This window comes from Eptatretus burgeri, chromosome 1, assembly GCF_056783735.1.
Source record: "Eptatretus burgeri isolate ZD-2024b chromosome 1, Ebu_testis_v1, whole genome shotgun sequence".
Lineage (NCBI taxonomy): Eukaryota > Metazoa > Chordata > Myxini > Myxiniformes > Myxinidae > Eptatretus > Eptatretus burgeri.
In genome coordinates, this window is record NC_140961.1 from 20,837,380 (window position 1) to 20,859,516 (window position 22,137).

General features: G+C 54.1%; 1 protein-coding gene across 1 annotated transcript in view; it reads left to right on the forward strand.

The window, feature by feature from the left end:
* Positions 1-16,525: 16,525 nt before the first annotated feature.
* The window catches only part of LOC147033982 (ARF GTPase-activating protein GIT1-like), a 149,025-nt gene continuing 143,413 nt past the window's right edge, over positions 16,526-22,137 (forward strand). The window contains exons 1-2 of the mRNA XM_085848641.1: positions 16,526-17,177; positions 21,584-21,717. Of these exons, the coding sequence (XP_085704767.1) occupies positions 17,126-17,177; positions 21,584-21,717 (186 nt within the window). The 5' untranslated portion in view covers positions 16,526-17,125. The remainder of the gene's footprint in view (positions 17,178-21,583; positions 21,718-22,137) is intronic.

Below are 22,137 nucleotides of genomic sequence, written 5' to 3' on the forward strand. Positions count from 1 at the left end.
TATTGATCCTGTTTCAAAGTTTCCTTGTTTTGTTCTATCGAATGGTAAAATACTTTTACTGTCACAGGATTCTAACCATCACTAGCACCACTAGGTGACTAGGGGACGAGAGGTCACCACATCCACCCATATAATTTATGTGCAAGTCAGTGGTTAAAGAACCATGCAGCGGCTCGCAAACCTGCCGACAGTGATAAGCCGAGCGGAGCTTTGTCAGTGACTCGCTTTAAATCGTGCCTTAATGCGTGAGCCCAATTCACCCGTCTAACGGATTTATTCCAATTAAACTATGAGCTGTGGAGCCCACGTATTCCCCATTGTCCACAAAACAGGTTCTCTGGAACAACTGGTTCATTCACAATAAATAAATAATGGCAGGCAAGGAATGGAGAGAAAACATGGCTGCTAACAGCGATCAGTCTGTACCATAAATGGAAAGAATCCTTCACGCCCACTGTTATAGCATCGCACTTATCTATCCTAACCCTTGAAGGCCTTACTCACTCTGGTGATCGGACAAATAGATAGAGAGAGACATAAATATAGGATATAAAGAATGTGGAGCACAAGTTTCCTTGCTCGAGCTTGATTTTGGCGCCAAGATGCCGGCACGCAGTCTTGAGGGTCTTATCCATCCCATGATCGCCAGGGAGGTGAGGAGAGGGATGGCGGTCAAGATCGTCCTCATTGTCAGCGTTCCTTGGCATGTGAACCAGACGGCCAGATGACGTCCCACTCCCACGGAACGGCACCAACTCTACATCCCCAGACGGCAATCAAGAGCGAGGATTGATCCAAGCACCGGAAGCAGAGAGCTCGTGATACCACACACGCATTCTCATTTTATCAACACTCCTCCAAGCTGGCACCCCGGTTTGCTGGCTGTGCATTCATTGGCTTAGGAGGCTGGTACTTCTCCGATCATGCATCAGTGCTGCTGGGGATGTGTGATGGAATCTTCCAGCTTGGCCACGTTTCTGATGCTTTATGACCCCTTTTGCACAGTGGTCAAAGCGGAAAAATACAAATAGGCAGATTTGAACGAGAAAACCACATTAAACCCTAACCCTAAGCCTAACCCTAACACAAAGGTTGGGAATTGGGTGTGCAAACGCGAACAGGCTGGGAGGGAAAACGAAAGGAACTTCCCGAAAACAAACTGGACACTGTCTATCATACACTCATTAGGTGTGTTGATGCAGAACATGGACGATGGAAATAACGAGTATAAACTAAACCCAATTACCCTTAAGCTATATCTTTAACAAGACTAACGTGGTTCTTGAGCAAAGAAAAAACAGTTCCAACACGATGCATGAAGTTGTTAATTTTTTTATTGAAATGAACTTTGACGAACACATTGCAAGTGCAAGACCATGCAGGCCGATCGATCATCCGGTTTCACTTTGTTTTGTGGTGTCGCCCGGTGATCATCTTGTTCTTGTGCTTCCTATTATGAGAATGATGTTGACCAGCATACGTTTGATAACATTAATAAAGGTACAAGGTTCCACAATGGCAAATACTAGACCGAATATGACTGGCCAGGCAGATTCATCTTGTACTTCCTCAATTTACAAAAAAATTCTCAATCTCCAGCACTTCCTCGTACAAATCCAGCAATTCTGAAGTTCCGATGTGGGATGATAGACAAACAGGGATGACATTAATATAGGAAGAAGAAAACAGTACGATTGTACAAAATTCGTTTCTTGAACTCTTGTTATTGTGCAATGTACTGGAGTTGATACGATGACCTCTGAACTCTACTCACCATGCACGGCCTCATCGTCTGGACTCAGGAATTCGCTGCCAGGATGCTCCCTCACAGACCTATCTGCTTGGTTGAAGGAGTTGTCAGGACCTTCTGTTGTTACGGATTTGGAAACCTTGTGCACACAAGCAGCCAGAGTCCCCGGAGTTCAGTTATTTCGATAAGTATGTGTTAATAGTTAGAATCCTTCCTTCTGTCTAATGGGAATTTCGTGTGTGCGCTACAAGTTATTTTACAATTTTTTTTTTTTTTTTTTTTACATCTTCAACAACAACAATGCCATCGCCCACGTGCATCGTGTCACGTACAGGAGTGAGGTTCCCTCCACCCACCGTGAGCTCGTCCAATCAACGGTGGCCACGAGTCGTCCGACAACCCCCCGGCCGATCAGGAGTCGAGTGGCGAGGAGAAGATGCCCCCACCACCAAAAGAGGAGTAGAATGGTTGCGAGGGGCAGTTTTTTGGCAGACCGGGTGATCGTGGTGACGGCAGAGTGGTTGTTAGGACCAGGGTTCGGCAGACAGGAGATCGTGGCAATTGCTGAGCGGTCTGTGGCCGTGGTTGGAGCGGTCTGTGGCCGTGGTTGGAGCGGTCTGCAGTCTTGGTGGTGATTTACTTCGTCTGCGGTCGTGGTGACTTGGTCCCGTTCGTGGGCAGTGGCCTTGGGGCTGTGGATTTGAGTCGGTGAAACCGCACGAGGCAGGGAGGTACCCGAATAGGCCCCTGCCCTCAGCTCACCTTCCCTCCAAGCTGAAAGGCCGAAAATAGACCCACGAGGTCCATTTCGTGTGTGTGCGTGTGCATGGTGCCGTCCTGCAAGTAGAATTGAAGACCTGGGTGCAAGAAGTACTTAAGTCACATTTTTGAAAAAAAAATGAGCTGGCACCAATACTATAATCTATAATGGCCAGAGCATCATTTGATACCAAAAAATTCCGAAAATAAGTACTCAAGTCCTGTATATTGGTACATGGTCATTGTTGAATTCACTAAAATGTAGTGCAAGAAATACCCGTTCATAATGTTTGAGCAAGAAGTTCTTAAGTCCATGACTGCCCAATCAAAATGCTAGTATGTGTCATGTGACAAGCTGTGAAAATGGCGACCATGGAGGCTGGACAGCATGGTGTGAATGAGGGTAACCCCGATAACAGACAAAAAACGTAAATGAAACCCTGGAGACTGGGCTAGAAAGAGAATGAAGGATGCCAAAGCATCAGGTATGTAGTTTCTATGCATTATACTTTGCTGGTACTCAAAAAGGCACTACTTTCGTCATCAGCTTTTGAGCCCTCGTAAAACTGTGGCAGTGCAGTGCAATGCTGTGCTGACCCAGATTCCCCATGTATTGGATGTATGTACACTGTACAGCCCCATGAGACATAGTAAAAATGACTGTTTGGCAATCAAAAATGAGCAATAAAGGGCTTTGTGTGTTAAAAGTACCTAAGTCCAAGTATTTAGCCACAAAAAGTACTTAAGTTCAAGACTAATTTTCTCGTTTTCTTCATAATAAAGGATTATTTTTCCACAAAAAAGGGTTTGTCTGCTCTGTATAGCCCCTGGAACCAGCAACAGCTCCATAGTATGCCACCTTTAAAAAATAGTATCTGCAGCATGTTTTGAAAACTTTGATCCTCAATATCTCAAAAGTGTTATTTTGTGACTAAAGTACTTCTTGCAATCAGGTCTTCATTGTTAAGTGCTTTTTCTTTGCTCATTGTACATTGCCTGCCTTTTATTCGTGATAACTCTGCTCTGTGTCTCCCCTCCCCGATTATTCTTTGTAAAATATACCCCTGTTAAATGTACCAGCTCGTTTTCTGTGCTTTCTCCATTGGCCTAGCATGGTGCGTGGTGCAAATTGGTAGGGCCGTTTGTGCCGTGGATTGTTTCATTTGGTCCGGCGTGGCTTTGGTAGCTTCCGCTCCGTTACGCCGGATCCGAGTCGGTGATAGCAACTCGATTCGGACAAAGTCGGTTGAGGGTGTGGTTTTTCCCGGAAGTTGGATGACGTGGGTATTTAGGTATATTGAAATTAAGCAATTAACCCTACCCCACGCCGTCGAAATATTGGCAACCACGGTCCGCTAAGGGACCCGTGAACTCTCGGACTTATCCGAGAGTCACAACCTAAATTCCGGGTGTTCGGTGAGAGACGACTCCACTGCTCTCACCTAGGGGTCGTTTATCGACACCGAACCCCGGCCCACAACAAATTGGTGTTCAGGAGTGCGATTCGGCCCCTCTGCCTCCGTAGAGAAATTATCGGGATTCGGATCAGGGGTGTACGGAGCAGAACCCCCCCACCCCCGTTCCCTCCAAATTACGAGCGTTTAAATTGTTCTCAGGATGCACTATGGCGGGCCAAGATGAGCCGGCTCAGGTGGGTTTAGAAGTATTGTGAGAGGAATCCATGGTCCACGACAACTCCATGCAGGTCGACTCCCCCCGCCACCAAACTCAGAGTCCGTGGTGGGCGCGGGGGCGGCGGCGCGCGAGCACCCGAAACAGCAAACTTCTCCCCAGGTCCACAGCGAATCGGCCTCATCAGGGCCGTTCGACTGGGGCCGGTTGAGGGAGATATTACAAAGAATGGAAAACAAAATGGATGCTAATGCGCACAAAATGGATGAGATTAAGGGAATATGTAAAGCCGCATGGATGCGAACACGCAGGCACTGAGGGGTGATATGCGAACACAGCGGGGTGAAATGCAGAACATGGGGTTAAGCCTGCAGGCGAGTATGAAAGAGGTGGAAGGCATAATGGCGGAACCACGTGGCGGAGCGACCGAACCGACCAGGAGGGCAAAATGTGTCCGGCCCCCAATGGAGACGGGTGAGGTTGGGATGACGAGCGATGCCACGATAATTGATGGGGAGACTGAAACTCATAAACACGAAGGGACAACGTAAAAATTTTCAGACACGGGCGATAGAAGAGATAGAGCTGAACGAAATACGGGAAATTAAAGAGCACGCACACATAGGATTAATAGGGGACAATGGGGTTGAACTCGTGGAGTATTTCATGACCCGGTGCGAGCATCAGGTTAGCCTCCCTCAGGAACAGAGGGAGACGGTATGCTCCCTCGAAGTGGACTGCGACCAGGTGAGTCCGGTCGGGCCGTGCGAGGTCGAGCAGGTGTATGATGTAAACGGGTACACGCGGAGCTTGGGGGGGTATGGAAACCCCAGGATTTCTTGTCGTAACACGAATCCCAGATGTGATTGTCCCAGAGTGTGTGTTGAAATGTGTGCCAAAAGGTATGGTGTGAATAACATGGCATGCGTGGAATTGGTACACGGACCAATCCAGACGGGAGACTTGAATGGCGAGCTTGGTAGGCCGCACGAAGTTGTTTGGGTGACCGCGCCGGCTCCACCGGACGCTGCGTGCGAGGTCCGTTCCATGTTTTGCAAATGGCCCAAGCACACACGTTTGCGCGATCAGAAGCCGGCGCCGGAACGTCTCGTGCATGGTACAAAACCGGCACGTGCACGCTCAAAAGGAAGGTTGGACGAATTTGGAACGGACGGGTCTGCATGCGGGTGCGTGTGTGAAGCTCCATGTACTGTGCGCCACGTGTTCTGTTCGCAGAACGCGCGGAGCGGGTTCCCGGGACAATACGCTCGGGCTGGCCTGTACGGCAAACCGTGCTAGTTCGGTGTGCGAGTGACGTCATCGGCACGGACCTCATGGCGCGAGCTATGGGCCAGTGGCGCACGTTGGCTCGCATTGCGGACTCTTGGACTTATCTCTTGGACTTATCCAAGAGTCACGACCTAAATTCCGAGTGTTCGGTGAGAGATGACTCCACTGCTCCACCAAGTGGTCGTTTATCGCCACCGAACACCAGCCCACAACACTATTACAGGCCCTACCTCTAGGTTAAACGATTTAGTGTCAGGACCCTCTATCACAGGCCCTTCCTCTAGGTTAAACGATTTAGTGTCAGGGCCCTCTATCAAAGGCCCATCCTCTAAGTTTAACGATTTGTTGTTGGGGTCTTCCATCACTGGTCCAAAATCTCAACCCAATGATTCATTGTTGGAAACCTCCATCACTGTATGCATCCAATGTCTTGGTGGACATATGGGGGAACTTCACAATGGAGAGTCCCATGGACAGATATTTTCGTCTCGCAGAATCTCCAAGAAAGTAAAAACATACAGAAAATGAATCAATAAAAAGTCCAACGGATGAAATGAACAGGACGCTGATTCAAGTCAGGTCAGGTGTGTGAGCATGCGCCGGAGCAGCACGTTGCTGCGTGTACTTTCTGCCGGGACTCCAGGGGCGTTTGTCTGACCATCCCCCAGGCAGATGCCTGGCCCAACTCCATCTCCTTAAGATGCTGATCAACCTGCTGCAACCACAAGGAATGTGGTTGGCCCATTGGCCTCCTCCACTCACGAGGCTCCCTCGCTGAGAGAATCTGGTGAGCAGGATCAGCGTCAGGAAAATGAGCCACATGTCCATACAGTCGCAGCTGACGCTAATGGACGATGCAGGTAATAAATCTCCTTTGAGTCTCTCAACAACTGCTCGTTGGACAGAAAATCCGACCAGCGAGAGCCAAGGATTCTCCAAAGAGACCTGGTAACAAAATAATTAAGACTCCGTCTCAGATCCCTGGTCGAAGCCCACGTCTCACATCCATGGAGCAAGACTGGAAGGACCAAGGACTTGAAGACTTGGACTTTCGTCCTCCCGCACAGGTACCGGCAGCACCACACCCCATGATCCAGTGAATCCGTGACTCCCCAGGCCCAATCCAGACGTCTGTTGACCTCTGGCTCACAGCCAGCAAAGACATGAATATCACTGCCAAGGGAAGTGAATCTCTCTGTGACCTCAACATTCTCGCCATAAACAGGTACAGACAGGATAGCAGCATCCAAGATGCCATTAAAAGCCTGGATCTTACTTTTGACCCAGGAAACCTGTAATCCGAGCGGCTCCGACTCCTCATTCAGCACCTTGAGGGCCCCCAAAAGGATATCTAGAGTCTACGCAAAGATGAATGCATCATCTGTGAAATCAAGGTCAGAGACATTCGCAAACTAAGCACTGCAGCTTAATCTCTCCGACATCCTCCCCAGAATCCAGTCCGTACAAGCACTGAAAAGTGTGGGGGTCAGTACACACCCCTGACAAACTTCAATAACAAATGGAAATAAGTCAGAGATGGTATCACCACATCTCACAGCACTCTCAGTACCAGAGTATAGTTCAGGTTGATCAGTTTTGGTGGCACCCCACGAAGACCAAGAATCCTCCAGAGGGCATCCTGATTCACTGAATCAAATGCTTTCCAGAGATCAACATAGACTGCAAGCAGCCCCTGCTGAAACTTTCGTCTGTGTTCGGTGAGGAAACCCGAAGAGCAAGGATACGGTCAATCGTTGACCTCTTTGGTTTAAAGACTGACTGCTCTGGATGCTGGTACTCAAGCACATGGTGGCGAACCCCATGAAGAATTATCCGAGCAAAGACCTTGCCTGGCACTGAGAGCAGTGTCACCCCTCAGTAGTTGTAGTAGTCTTGGCAATCACCCTTCCCTTTCCAGAGAGGGACAACAAGGCTCCTGTTCCAGTCAATTGGGATGTTGCCTGTGTTCCAGGCACAGCACAGAACTGCATGCACGACATGAGTACAGCATTTCCACCAGCCTTGAAAAGTTCAGCATGGATGCTGCAGATTCCAGGAGCTTTACCCCATTTCAAGCGATTCACTGCAGTCTACGTTTCCACAAACTAAGGTGGACCACAGTTGATTGGAGGGTTAGCATTCGAGACAGAAACACCCCTGACACCCAACTCAACAGCTGGTGGTTCAGCCTGATACAGCTGCTCAAAGTAACTGACCCAGCGGGACGTCACTTTGGACTCCACTGTCAAGAGCCCACCACCCTCTGCTCTAACTGCCGTACACTGAGGGACAGGCTTGGAGGAACGCAATGCGCGAATTCCCCTGTAAGCAGGACGAGAATCACTTGGCCACAAGTGATGCGCTACCCCCTCACAGATTCCATGCACATTGGCTTCCTTGTCCACCTTGACCACACATACAGTACAGTTTTACACCTCAGCTCCTTGAACAGCTCAGCTTTGCCATTCAGCCTGGCCCTGCGACTCTGGTCAATGGTATCCAGTGTCTCTTGAGAGACCAAATTTTTCTTCGCCCTATGGTGAGTTCCAAGACATCCACTGGCAACATCAAGGATGGTGGTTTTGAAGGCACTCCACAACTCTTCAGAATTCCCCAAAACACCCAGACCCCCCAAATCCCCACTCAGCCTGTTCGCAAACTCCTCAGCTAACTCTCATCCTTGAGCTTGCCAACATTCAGCCAAGGCTGAGATGAAACTATTCTCCCGGATTTCAGCTGCAACTTCAGAGTTGCTACCACAAGCCTGTAGTTGGTATTGAGGAACTGAGTACTCTGGTATACCCTGCAGTTCTGGATCATCCTTCAGTGACCATCAATGAGCACATGGTCAATCTCCTTTGTCACACCACCAGAGTTGAAATACGAAGTCCAGCAATTAGCCTGTGGGCGCTATAACCATGAACCATCCACACTAAGTCCATGACTTCTTGCAAAGTGAAGGAACTTAGTGCTATTCTGGTTCACAGTTCCAGACCCATGGGGACCAACACTTGTCTCATGACCATCCCTCTCAGCTCCAGTTGATGCTTTGAAATCCCCCAAGACTAGAAGAGTGTCTTGCTTGGGCACTGATCAACCAGACTCCAGCATGGCATAGAATGCATCCTTCCTGGTGAGATAACTTGCTTCAGTCGGAGCATACACAGAGAAAAGGGAAATAACACCCAACGAGTGACAAATCCTTTGTCTCGTAATATGCTCGTTGACCAGTGTTACCTCAATTGTCATTAGTCAGCTTATTGGACACAGTGACAGCAACTCCTTGTGCATGGTAACCATCAGAGCGACCAGACCAATCGTAGGTGTAACCACCCACCATTATCTCACCACTATCTGGTCTCCGAACCTCAGAGAGTGCTGCAATACCGATGTTGAAATGCTGAAGCTCAGATGATTACAGACAGGTGATCATCCTCTCTTAGGGATAGGACATTCCAGGCACCCACCCAAAGGGATCGCTTCAGATTAACCCAAGGAGACCGCCGTCCGGTGGACGACACCTCAGCACCATCGTGACGTACACTACCGCAATGTGACCCCAGAATGTTACCCTGTGGTTTTCCTCCAATCATCAAAGAGTGGGGGTCCCAAAGGCTTTGCACTCCATTCGATTGTGGAAAATCGTATCATATTGTTGCGGACCCGGGATCGGGGGTGAGAAGACCATGGGGGGGGGGGCTATTTCGGGTTCCCGCAAGACTCTCCGGAATCTCAGGCCATCACACACGAATAGCTCCTTGACGCGACAGGTCGCTAATCGACCGTGAACACCAATAACTCGACCACGTTACTTAGGGTCCTCCATCTCATGAATACCGGTTACCTAATGGTCAAGTGATCTAATTACCAGGGGACACGCCTTCAGTACGCCTTGTTCAAACTGGATCACCTAACCGGATCAGATGCAGCCAAGCGTAACTGCCCAAGGACGTATGGCTAGAAAACAGATCATGGGGAATAACGTCCTGGCTTGGCTGGAATACGAACCATGCTTGACCAATGAAGGAAAAGAAGAAAACGAGCTTGGAACATTTCTACACAAGCATTTATTTACACTCAAGCAAGGAAAGGTATGTGGCACAGTCAATGAGTTTATTAGTATTATTATTATTATTATTATGTACAACAGGGATAGCAAGGAATTTGTGGGGTGTGACAAAAGGCAAGCAATTTACAAAAGCAGACACAGAGCAGACTTATCCCATTAGAACTTCTACCATCTTAACCTATGCTATGACAGGTGCCATCACAAACACACGCGCACACACACACACACACACACACACACACACACACACACACACACACACACACACACACACATACACCTGAGGAAGATTAGATAGCCAGAAGGAAAGAGAGCAGATGAGGATGAACGGACTTGCAATACCTGGGGCAGTCAGCTGACCAACCCAACCAAGTATGCTTCGGGGGAGGTAGGAGGGAGAAATACTGGTGTCTTAGGTGTGAGAGTAGGAGGTGTGGTGTGGTGCAGTGTCATGCCAGAGGAAACTGAGATTGTGAATTTGTAATGGAAGCTCTTTTGTGCATCCAAAGGGGATGTGATGGAGGAGTGGAAAGAGAGAGAGAGAGAGGAGAGAAGATGTGTGAGGTATGAGATTCCTAGCCTAGTCGTGCATTGGTCTGTGAGTGTAGTGTGTACCCCTGTGGGATGCTCCGCTTGAGCGATCCCGCCTCAAGAGTCAGTGCGTTATCTCCTGCTTAGTCACTTTGCGTGGGCTCATGGAAACGTGTGCTCTGCACTGGTCCCAGAAGAACGTCTGTCGCACACCAACCCCAAGTGTGCATGCAGAGATGGGAAGACAATGAGGAGCAGTGAAGAAGAAGGCAGAGCAGAGAGGCGAAGGAGAGGGCGAGTCAAACAGGCGAAGACGAGGACGAGGCAGGAAGGCGAAAAAGAGGGTTGATGGCTTTGCGGTCCGCCTTTTATAAGTCCTGGGCAAAGGGTGGGGTGACGACCCAAAGCGACGCGCCGTGACCCAAATCACACTTCCCTATTGGGCCACGGTGGTCCTGCCCCCGCCCTGCCAGGTTCCTGTGGCCGGAAGCGGTCTCATTCACACATCCGGCGCGACACGGCTCGGAGCATCGCACCGAACTCCTGGACCCACCCTTCCCCCAGGACCCTCGTCCCTCGCCGCCCATCCTGCCGTGTTCTGGTGACTGGACGAGGGTCCTGTCAGTCCCGCGTGCTCAGTCGGGGCATCCGGGGCAAGATGTGGTTGGTGCTGTTAACGTGCTTGGCTTGTCCCCACATCACCTGGTCCGAGTGGCCTGGGCTGTGCAGCATGCTTCTGTTTGGTGGCGAATTGTATCGATGCAGAGGCACGAGGAGGCGCGGGATGATTTTTCCTGTGTGTAGGAGATGTTGGTGGGCGAGATGGTGAGTTTTTGGTGAGCGAAGGTTGAGCAAGGTGAGACGCCATTGTAAATTGGATGCGCAGAATTGAATGAAAGGGTGTGCCATGTGTGTGCCGGGCAACGTCTTTGTTCTTCTTGTGATTCTTTCAAGGTGGCTGCTTGATGCTGTTGTTCATATCGTGTGTGTTTCCTTGCTTGCTTGATTTGATTTGTACCATGGATAAAAGGCAAGGTTGGAATGGAAATCAGGATTGAATGGAAGATGGAGATATAATTAGACCTAGCTATAAGACCCACGCAACGCCCTTCGTCCCGTTAACCCACAATATATGAGGGGAAGATCTGATTGCATGAAGACTAACGAAATAACTGCCTGGGGATCACTGTATGTTGGGTTTCATTGCCTTAGAGCCTGGGTTTCCAACCTCGGGGTCACGACCCCAGCACTTTTCGTGGGGTCGCGTACTCGTCTGAAAACTTTTTTTGAAATGCTATGTTTTTATGAAAAGTATGTAAATCTGTGATCAACACATAGCGCTTGCCACATTCTTGACATTGCCAAGAATTACTTTCTCATTACAACATTTTGTTCTGGAAATAGAAACTAAGGTGGGTTTTCCCGCTCTAATTCGGGTGATCAGTGGATGATATTTCCTCGTCGGCCAGCTAGCGCATGTGTGTTACAGTATGTTCGCAATTTTAAACGAGCATGCCCAGTTCTACCCGTAACCGCGTATTGCTCTGTTAAAACCATATGGTGAACCTGTAGTTGGTTCACGGTTCGGTTCAATTCAGCCACTTGGAGCGAAACCGTGCACTTTTACCCCCTACCCATCCGCACCCCTGAAACCATGCTTGAGTTTTTGACTGTGATGGACGGACTCAAAGTTTGTGAGTGGAGGGACAGTTCCCGCGCACGTGCGCATGAATGGCTTTGACCATATGAAGCTGACAATGACACGAAAGGAGTCATGTTTGCCCAGCGACGTGGAACACTGAAAGTTGTAAGATCAAAAGTTGCTTTGAAGTAACGGCGCAAACAGGGTCCAGCAGGCATATAAATAGTTGGCCGAATATCAAGTTCTTCACATCATCTTTACAACGCTACAACTGCTACAACTACAATACTACATCATCTCTACTTCTGCCGACCATTGGAATACCTGCGTGCGAAATGTGTTTGAATCTTCTGGATTATTACTGGATACCACTCAGTGCCTCTATAATTCATTTTACGTTTTCTTATTGAAGAAGAGCCTTCTTGAACATATCTCGTTTCTATACCATACCCAAAGTTGAAAGTTGTTACTTTTTGTGAAGGAATATGGCCGGCGCGTCGCGCGAATGACCTCACAATGACATTCATTGAGCTAGGTTTCTATTATGTGACAGAGCGTGGAGTCCAGAAACCTCAGTGCGTCATTTGTTATGAAGTACTTTCAAGTGAATCCATGAAACATAACAAGTTACAACGGCATCTGTCATCAAAACATGCAGCATACAAAGATAGAGATCGCTCATTTTTCGAACGGAAGTTAACCGCCCTTAGGAATTCCCGCATGGATAAGGAAGGTAAATGTCATCAGACCAATGCACGTGCTGGGAAGCGTCCTATCGTGTTTCGTTGCTCATTGCAAAAGCTAAAAAGCCACACACTATCGGCGAGGAACTGATCGTGCCATGTGCCAAGAAAATGGTTTCTCTCATGATCGGAGAAGACATGGTTAGTAAACTCGCGATCATACCTCTCTCGAATAACACTGTTCATTGTAGAATTTGTGACATGAGTGAGGACATTACCGCACAGAATGTTACGGATATCAAGCAGTCACTTTGGCATGCCATTCAGCTGGATGAATCAACGGACATTGCATCATGTGCACAATTGATGGTTTGGGTCAGATTCAAGATGGTGATTTTGTGGACGAGCCTTTGATGTGCAAGTCATTGGAAACAACAACTAAAGGAGATGACATTTTTACAAAAATCGAAACCTTTTACAATCAAGAAGGTCTGGACTTCAATAAATTGATTGGATCGACAACAGATGGAGCTCCTGCAATGCTTGGCAGGCATTCTGGCTTTAAAGCTAAATTACCGCGAGTGGCTCCTCATCCATTTATGATACATTGCATGATCCACCGGGAGGCGTTGGCTGCTCGCACAATTCCCGAAAGTCTCATGAACGTATTGTCGCAGGTGATCAAAATCGTGAATCACATCAAATCTAGCGCATTAAACACGAGGTTATTCAGATTATTCTGTCATGAAATGGACGCCGATCACATGAACTTACTGTTCTACACTCAAGTACGATGGCTTTCACGAGGAAACGTTATTCTGCGTGTTTATGAGTTATGTGAAGAGTTAAAAGAGTTTCTACGTACACAAAACAAGAATGAATGGGTGGAAATGCTGGAGTCCAGTAACTGGCTTGCTAAATTGTGCTATTTGGGTGACATTTTTGAACGTATTGTTGCGAATTCGCACCCGCCGGTGTGCGATCGGCCACGTAACTCGAATGGCGGCCGCCTCGCCCACCGGAACGGACAATTCAGTCGTGACCCTCTCGAAACAACGCCGGGAGCTAGTCATGGGTGGGGGTTTAACCTCACCACGATCGTGCCAATTGCCCACCCACGCAGGATAGGGTTGCTCGCCAAATTCGACCTACCTAAGTACCTGCGCGAGTGGTCGACCGGGCGATTGTACCACGCCACAGGCCGACTCTGGACACGAACCGCTTTAGCGGTTCGTTCCGTATTACAGGGATAACCGAACGGAGTTATCGTCGGCCTCGATGGTTCTGATTAATTACCGGGCGTTTTTAACCCACTAAGAACGCCTTACGTGATGCAAGATGGAGGTTCAATAAAAGGAAAAGACGAAGCGAAGCGGGAAAACAGTTCAACAAGCAGCACTTTATTGCGCAACACACAGACACAAAGCAAGCACGTATATACAGCCATACACTTTTCGTGCAAAAGAAACAAAAGCAAGAACGACGCAGAGTTAATACCGAATAAGACTTACACACGGCAACATTTACACAGTTCTACTTTACGAACTGGCGCCACCCACAGACATTTACACAAAACCCCAAAAGAAAAGGAAGTCGCGACTTCCCTGGCCGCGTCGAGCCCTTCTCCCGCGCGTAGCTCGCGTCGTCCGCCCGACAGTTCGGACGGGGCTCTTGGGGGAGCGGACGGGGCTCGTTCGGCGCTACTTCCCGTGCACGTGCATGGGGTTCCAGGGCCCGCGCGAGGATCGCCGAACAGGGCAGGAACCACGAGCTCGCGACCCGAACCAGAAGGCTCACTTCGAACTCCACACAACTCCGAACCAACCGAGCAACCAACCAAAAAACCCCCGAACCAACTCGTTCGTCCCTTTTGTAGGGACCGGCTCCGCCCATTCGCCCCCGCCCCGTTTTCAGCTCCACCCTCCTTCGAGAAGGTTCTCGAAAAGGGGCGTTCCCTCACCCCGACCCCCTCATGCTGTTCATCCACCAATCGGCGGCGAGCTGCCCTTCCCCCTTCCTTCACACCAAGCACGGGGGAAAATGGCGGGAAAAGCCCACAAGCATCGTTGGTGGTTTTTGTTCTTCCGTGGAGATCGTGACCGCACGGTGCTTATTGAATGGCGAGTGGCGAAGATGTAGTAGCGTAGGTGGTGGAAGTGGCGTGGTTGTAGTGTAGTTGGCGTTGTGGTGGGGATGGCGTGGTTGTTGAGATGCTGTTTGTTTGAAATAAAAGATAGAACAGAAAAATGGCTAACTCAAAGCGTCACAGCCCGGATGGATCACATAAATTCCCTCTATACAACGGGTGTGGGCTAACTACACATGGACTTATCGATATATCTCACCTGAGGACTCTTTATGGTGTCATGCGAATTTCCACAACCGTAACAGTATCAATGTGCTCAATCGTACGCTTCAAGGCAGAGACACGAATCTGATGTTCTTCCATGACAAAATAAAAACTGTTTCTTGCCACACTCGCATTGTTGAAAGATAAAGTGAGTCGCAACCGTTTCGTATGATTTCCGCGCCTCTCTGCCCACCTGGAAGTTGAAGAATCCGAAGACATCCAAGTCGAGCATGTTTCTGGCAAAATCAATAAACACCTTCAGTCACTGATTTGTCAGTTCGAACACTACTTTCCCGAGCTCGACATCCAGTCATTCACCGTGACCCGAGACCCATTCAGTGCACCATTAGACGCCATCGCTGACGATGATATCGCCCAAGAGGAGCTTGTGAGACTGAAGCAGGATTCCGGAGCCAAATCATTGTACAAGTCCGTGTCTTTGTCCAGTTACTGGTGCAAAATGCTTGAATCCTATCAACGTCTATCCGAGAAGGCAATACGGCTCCTAATGCCGTAACCTTCGTCATACTTATGTGAACAGTCATTTTCTACAATGGTTGTGATGAAAACGAAGTTCCGCAATCGTCTTGAAATCGAGAAAGACATGATCGTCGCGTTGAGCCGCGCATTGCAAAACTCGTGGCTCAGAAACAGGCCCAGCCATCGCATTGATCATGATTGTATCAATAATTTGTTGTCAAAAATATAAGTCCGCAATAAACGCGAACGATAATGTTTCATAGTGAACACATGTGACTTTGTTCTTCGAGGCGTGGCGCTCTGATGCTGAGATCTGGAATGGGGTTGCCACCAAAAAAAGGTTGGGAACCACAGTCTTAGAGGCATGCGGGTTTGTAGAAACGCAACAATGTAATGCATGAAATCGCTCCAAGCTCCTAATTTGAAAACTAGAGTACTTACAAAAGCGATGTATACAGTGATTTGTAGCGATGAGGCATTCGATAATATGAGTGAGGAAAGTGGAAAAAAAAATTTTCTCATTAAGAAATCGTTGCGGCCTGTTGCAAGTTAAGGCGTGGTTGAGCAGGCCAAAAAACATGGCGGCTTCAGACCCCTGCGAGGTTACCAAGGAAACGCCTTCAGAACCCAGAGAGTGAGGTGACCGAGGATCGCCTGATGAAGGATATAATTAAATAAGGCTGTTAATTATCTTCAAAAGGAGTGTTTTAATTAACCCAAACACCCAATTTTCACTCCTGCACTTCCTTGGAGTTTACTTAGTATGTATGTAAAGTTTCGGGCTGTGAGGTTTTAAGGTTTCGGAATTATGGAGGCGACACACTGACACTGACACTGACACACACACACACACACACACACACACACACACACACACACACACACACACACACACACACACACACACACACACACACACAAACATTTATTAGTATAGACGTAACACACCAGTACACTAAAAACGACACAAACACCACATAAAACAATTCCTGATGAGGGTCTGCAATCTGTTTGCTCTTTTCCTTCTCTTATATTTTTTTGTATTCTATTCGCTGCTGCATTTTACTGTTTTATGAGTGCTGTGTTTTAAATTTTGATTTTATTTGCAAGCAAAATAATGGTTTAATTTACTCTTATAATATTGAGTTGTATTGTAATATATTATTGGTGTGGCTGGTCATCCTCAGTTGTTGCATTTTTATTCGAGCCACATGTCAATGAAAACGTCTTTTAAGGCAAAGCACATATTTTGGCAGACATACATCCTTATACGTGCCGCTGTTACAAGATAATGCGCCGGAAACGAATAAATATTAATGTTTTCATCGATCGTTGACATGACGTCATGGCGCTTGTTTGAATACGTCACGACGTCCACAGAAGGCCTTTCTGCGTCGCTCATGGAAAATTTTCATAGAAACATAAATTGGGAAACAATTGAATTGACTGAAAAAAAAGAAAAGAATTTAATTTGAAAGTGTTCGAGAAATAAACTCTGTGCAATTGGGTCTCTTGCTACGGAAATTGGGGGAAAATATTATTGTTCCGCAAAAATTGCTTTCGTTTCCCGTGTGCTCCAAATCTGAGAGGGAGAATGGTCGCTCGAAATAGGTGACGAAGTGGGTGAGCGGACGGGTGAGGCTGTCGGTTATGGACTAAATTATCTGTTGATGATTTTCTGCGAGAAGGGCGTGTTGTGGGGACACGAAACGAGGTTTGGTATTAAATTGTATTCTTCGGTTCCGGCGTTTGTAAATCCTTCCTTTTGCGTGAATTGGTCGACGTAGTCCGATTTAAATGATCATTTCGTCGTCCACTTTACGTAAACGATCGTCTCGATATCAGAGTGGATGTGGGGTTCGTGATATTAGCTGTTCGGAACTCGGTGGGGTTGTAAGTTGAAGGCGAACAGCGATCAGCCGACCTGAAGGAGAGGAAGATGTCACGGAAAATGACTCGCAGTGAAGTGTGTGCCGATTGTAGCGCTCCAGGTGTGTCTTGTTAAAATGTCGTGTCATGCACCACCTTCAACCTTTACCGCCAAACCTCTCCCCTCCCGGGCTCCCCCGGAACGCCGTCCCTCCCGGCTCCCCCGGAACGCCGCCCCTCCCGGGCTCCCCCGGAACGCCGCCCCTCCCGGGCTCCCCCGGAACGCCGCCCCTCCCGGGCTCCCCCGGAACGCCGCCCCTCCCGGGCTCCCCCGGAACGCCGCCCCTCACCGGCTCCCGCAGAACCTCTGCTCCCCGGCTCCCGCGGAACGCCGCCCCTCCCGGGCTCCCGCAGAACCTCGCCGCTCCCCCGAAACGCCGTCCTCCCGGAACTTCGCCCCTCCCGGGCTCCCCCGGAACGCTGCTCCTCCCGGGCTCCCCCGGAACGCCGCCCCTCCCGGGCTCCCCCGGAACGCCGCCCCTCCCGGGCTCCCCCGGAACGCCGCCCCTCCCGGGCTCCCCCGGAACGCCGCCCCTCCCGGGCTCCCCCGGAACGCCGCCCCTCCCGGGCTCCCCCGGAACGCCGCCCCTCCCGGGCTCCCCCGGAACGCCGCCCCTCCCGGGCTCCCCCGGAACGCCGCCCCTCCCGGGCTCCCCCGGAACGCCGCCCCTCACCGGCTCCCGCGGAATCTCTGCTCCCCGGCTCCCGCGGAACGCCGCCCCTTCCGGGCTCCCGCAGAACCTCGCCGCTCCCCCGAAACGCCGTCCTCCCCGGAACTTCGCCCCTCCCGGACTCCCTCGGAACGTCGCCCCTCCCCGGCTCCCGCGGAACGTCGCCCTCACCGGCTCCCGCGGAACGCCGCCCCTCCCGGCCTCCCCCGGAACGCGCCCCTCCCGGGCTCCCTCGGAACGTGCCCCACCCAGGCTCCCCAGGAACATCGCCCCTCCCCAGCTCCCCCGGAACGCCGCCCCTCCCGGCTCCCCCGGAACGCCGTCCCTCCCGGCTCCCCCGGAACGCCGTCCCTCCCGGCTCCCCCGGAACGCCGTCCCTCCCGGCTCCCCCGGAACGCCGTCCCTCCCGGCTCCCCCGGAACGCCGTCCCTCCCGGCTCCCCCGGAACGCCGCCCCTCACCGGCTCCCCCGGAACGCCGCCCCTCCCGGGCTCCCCCGGAACGCCGCCCCTCCCGGGCTCCCCCGGAACGCCGCCCCTACCGGGCTCCCCCGGAACGCCGCCCCTCCCGGGCTCCCCCGGAACGCCGCCCCTCCCGCGGAACTCTGCTCCCCCTGAACGCCGCCCCTCCCGGGCTCCCCCGGAACGCCGCCCCTCCCGGGCTCCCCCGGAACGCCGCCCCTCCCGGGCTCCCCCGGAACGCCGCCCCTCCCGGGCTCCCCCGGAACGCCGCCCCTCCCGGGCTCCCCCGGAACGCCGCCCCTCCCGGGCTCCCCCGGAACGCCGCCCCTCCCGGGCTCCCCCGGAACGCCGCCCCTCCCGGGCTCCCCCGGAACGCCGCCCCTCCCGGGCTCCCCCGGAATCTCTGCTCCCCGGCTCCCGCGGAACGCCGCCCCTTCCGGGCTCCCGCAGAACCTCGCCGCTCCCCCGAAACGCCGTCCTCCCCGGAACTTCGCCCCTCCCGGACTCCCTCGGAACGTCGCCCCTCCCCGGCTCCCGCGGAACGTCGCCCTCACCGGCTCCCGCGGAACGCCGCCCCTCCCGGCCTCCCCCGGAACGCGCCCCTCCCGGGCTCCCTCGGAACGCCGCCCCACCCAGGCTCCCCCGGAACATCGCCCCTCCCCAGCTCCCCCGGAACGCCGTCCCTCCCGGCTCCCCCGGAACGCCGTCCCTCCCGGCTCCCCCGGAACGCCGTCCCTCCCGGCTCCCCCGGAACGCCGTCCCTCCCGGCTCCCCCGGAACGCCGTCCCTCCCGGCTCCCCCGGAACGCCGTCCCTCCCGGCTCCCCCGGAACGCCGCCCCTCCCGGGCTCCCCCGGAACGCCGCCCCTCCCGGGCTCCCCCGGAACGCCGCCCCTCCCGGGCTCCCCCGGAACGCCGCCCCTCCCGCGGAACTCTGCTCCCCCTGAACGCCGCCCCTCCCGGGCTCCCCCGGAACGCCGCCCCTCCCGGGCTCCCCCGGAACGCCGCCCATCCCGGGCTCCCCCGGAACGCCGCCCCTCCCGGGCTCCCCCGGAACGCCGCCCCTCCCCGGCTCCCCGGAACGCCGCCCCTCCCGGGCTCCCCGGAACGCCGCCCCTCCCGGGCTCCCCGAACGCCGCCCCTCCCGGGCTCCCCCGGGGCGCCGCCCCTCCCGGCCCCCCCCGGAACGCCGCCCCTCCCGGGCTCCCCCGGAACGCCGCCCCTCCCGGGCTCCCCCGGAACGCCGCCCCTCACCGGCTCCCGCAGAACCTCTGCTCCCCGGCTACCGCGGAACGCCGCCGCTCCCCCGAAACGCCGTCCTCCCGGAACTTCGCCCCTCCCGGGCTCCCCCGGAACGCTGCTCCTCCCTGGCTCCCCCGGAACGCCGCCCCTCCCGGGCTCCCCCGGAACGCCGCCCCTCCCGGGCTCCCCCGGAACGCCGCCCCTCCCGGGCTCCCCCGGAACGCCGCCCCTCCCGGGCTCCCCCGGAACGCCGCCCCTCCCGGGCTCCCCCGGAACGCCGCCCCTCCGGGCTCCCCGGAACGCCGCCCCTCCCGGGCTCCCCCGGAACGCCGCCCCTCCCGGGCTCCCCCGGAACGCCGCCCCTCCCGGGCTCCCCGGAACGCCGCCCCTCCCGGGCTCCCCCGGAACGCCGCCCCTCCCGGGCTCCCCCGGAACGCCGCCCCTCCCGGGCTCCCCCGGAACGCCGCCCCTCCCGGGCTCCCCCGGAACGCCGCCCCTCCCGGGCTCCCCCGGAACGCCGCCCCTCCCGGGCTCCCCCGGGACGCCGCCCCCCCCGGGCTCCCCCGGAACGCCGCCCCTCCCGGGCTCCCCCGGAACGCCGCCCCTCCCGGGCTCCCCCGGAACGCCGCCCCTCCCGGGCTCCCCCGGAACGCCGCCCCTCCCGGGCTCCCCCGGAACGCCGCCCCTCCCGGGCTCCCCCGGAACGCCGCCCCTCACCGGCTCCCGCAGAACCTCTGCTCCCCGGCTCCCGCGGAACGCCGCCCCTCCCTGGCTCCCGCAGAACCTCGCCGCTCCCCCGAAACGCCGTCCTCTCGGAACTTCGCCCCTCCCGGGCTCCCCCGGAACGCCGCCCCTCCCGGGCTCCCCCGGAACGCCGCCCCTCCCGGGCTCCCCCGGAACGCCGCCCCTCCCGGGCTCCCCCGGAACGCCGCCCCTCCCGGGCTCCCCCGGAACGCCGCCCCTCCCGGGCTCCCCCGAACGCCGCCCCTCCCGGGCTCCCCGGAACGCCGCCCCTCCGGGCTCCCCGGAACGCCGCCCCTCCCGGGCCCCCCGGAACGCCGCCCCTCCCGGGCTCCCCCGGAACGCCGCCCCTCCCGGGCTCCCCCGGAACGCCGCCCCTCACCGGCTCCCGCAGAACCTCTGCTCCCCGGCTCCCGCGGAACGCCGCCCCTCCCGGGCTCCCGCAGAGACCTCGCCGCTCCCCGAAACGCCGTCCTCCCGGAACTTCGCCCCTCCCGGGCTCCCCGGGCGCTGCTCCTCCCGGGCTCCCCGGAGCCGCCGCCCCCTCCCGGGCTCCCCGGAACGCCGCCCCTCCCGGGCTCCCCGGAACGCCGCCCCTCCCGGCCTCCCCCGGAACTCCGCCCCTCCCGGGCCCCACCGGAACGCCGCCCCTCCCGGGCTCCCCCGGAACGCCGCCCCTCCCGGGCTCCCCCGGAACGCCGCCCCTCCCGGGCTCCCCGGAACGCCGCCCCTCACCGGCTCCCGCGGAATCTCTGCTCCCCGGCTCCCGCGGGCGCCGCCCCCTTCCGGGCTCCCGCAGAACCTCGCCGCTCCCCCGAAACGCCGTCCTCCCCGGAACTTCGCCCCTCCCGGACTCCCTCGGAACGTCGCCCCTCCCCGGCTCCCGCGGGCACGTCGCCCTCACCGGCTCCCGCGGGCCGCCCCTCCCGGCCTCCCCGGAGCGCGCCCCTCCCGGGCTCCCTCGGAACGCCGCCCCACCCAGGCTCCCCCCGGAACATCGCCCCTCCCCAGCTCCCCCGGAGCCGCCGCCCCTCCCGGCTCCCCCGGAACGCCGTCCCTCCCGGCTCCCCCGGAACGCCGCCCCTCCCGGCTCCCCCGGACCGCCACCTCTCCTGGGCTCCCCTGGAGCGCCGCCCCCACCCATCTGCTCCCTCGGAACGCCGCCCCCCGCCCATATGCCCCCCCCGAACAGTTTCCCTGCCTATCTGCTCCCCCAGAACCTCGCCCTCCCCAACCCATCTGCCCCCCCCCCCCCAACATCTGCATCTGCCACCCAGTACTCACAACCTATATTTTTCCATTTCAGTGTTCCCTGTTGCCTTTATTATATTTGAATCGCTTGTCTTGTGTTCAAGATCCAGGATGGGCATCCATCAATCGTGGAGTGTTGATTTGCGATGAGTGCTGCAGTGTCCACCGGTCTCTCGGGCGTCACATTTCATTGGTGAAACATCTCCGCCACTCACACTGGCCTCCTACGCTTTTGCAGGTATCTGCACAGATCTTTGTGCCTCTGAATATTGTCTGAGTTTTGTTCATCTTCAGCTGCCAATGAATAAGAACATTACGCAAACAGATCAACTTGTCATCATCGTTCTGCGTCGACAATATTTGATTCCTTTTATTAATGTAAGTACATCCACTAGATCACCGCTTCTCAAACAATGTGATGTGGCGGACTGGCAGGTTTTTTTTTTTTCCAATGTGTCAGGGACCGGTACCATATTTGTGTCATATTATTATTTGTTTATGATCCGAGAAAATATTGTTTGAACATCCGGAGTGATGATTTATACCGAAAAAATATTAAAATATAATGAATATAATAAAAGTTGACATTTTTTAATATATATTTTGTAATATATATATATATATATATATATATATATATATATATATATATATATAT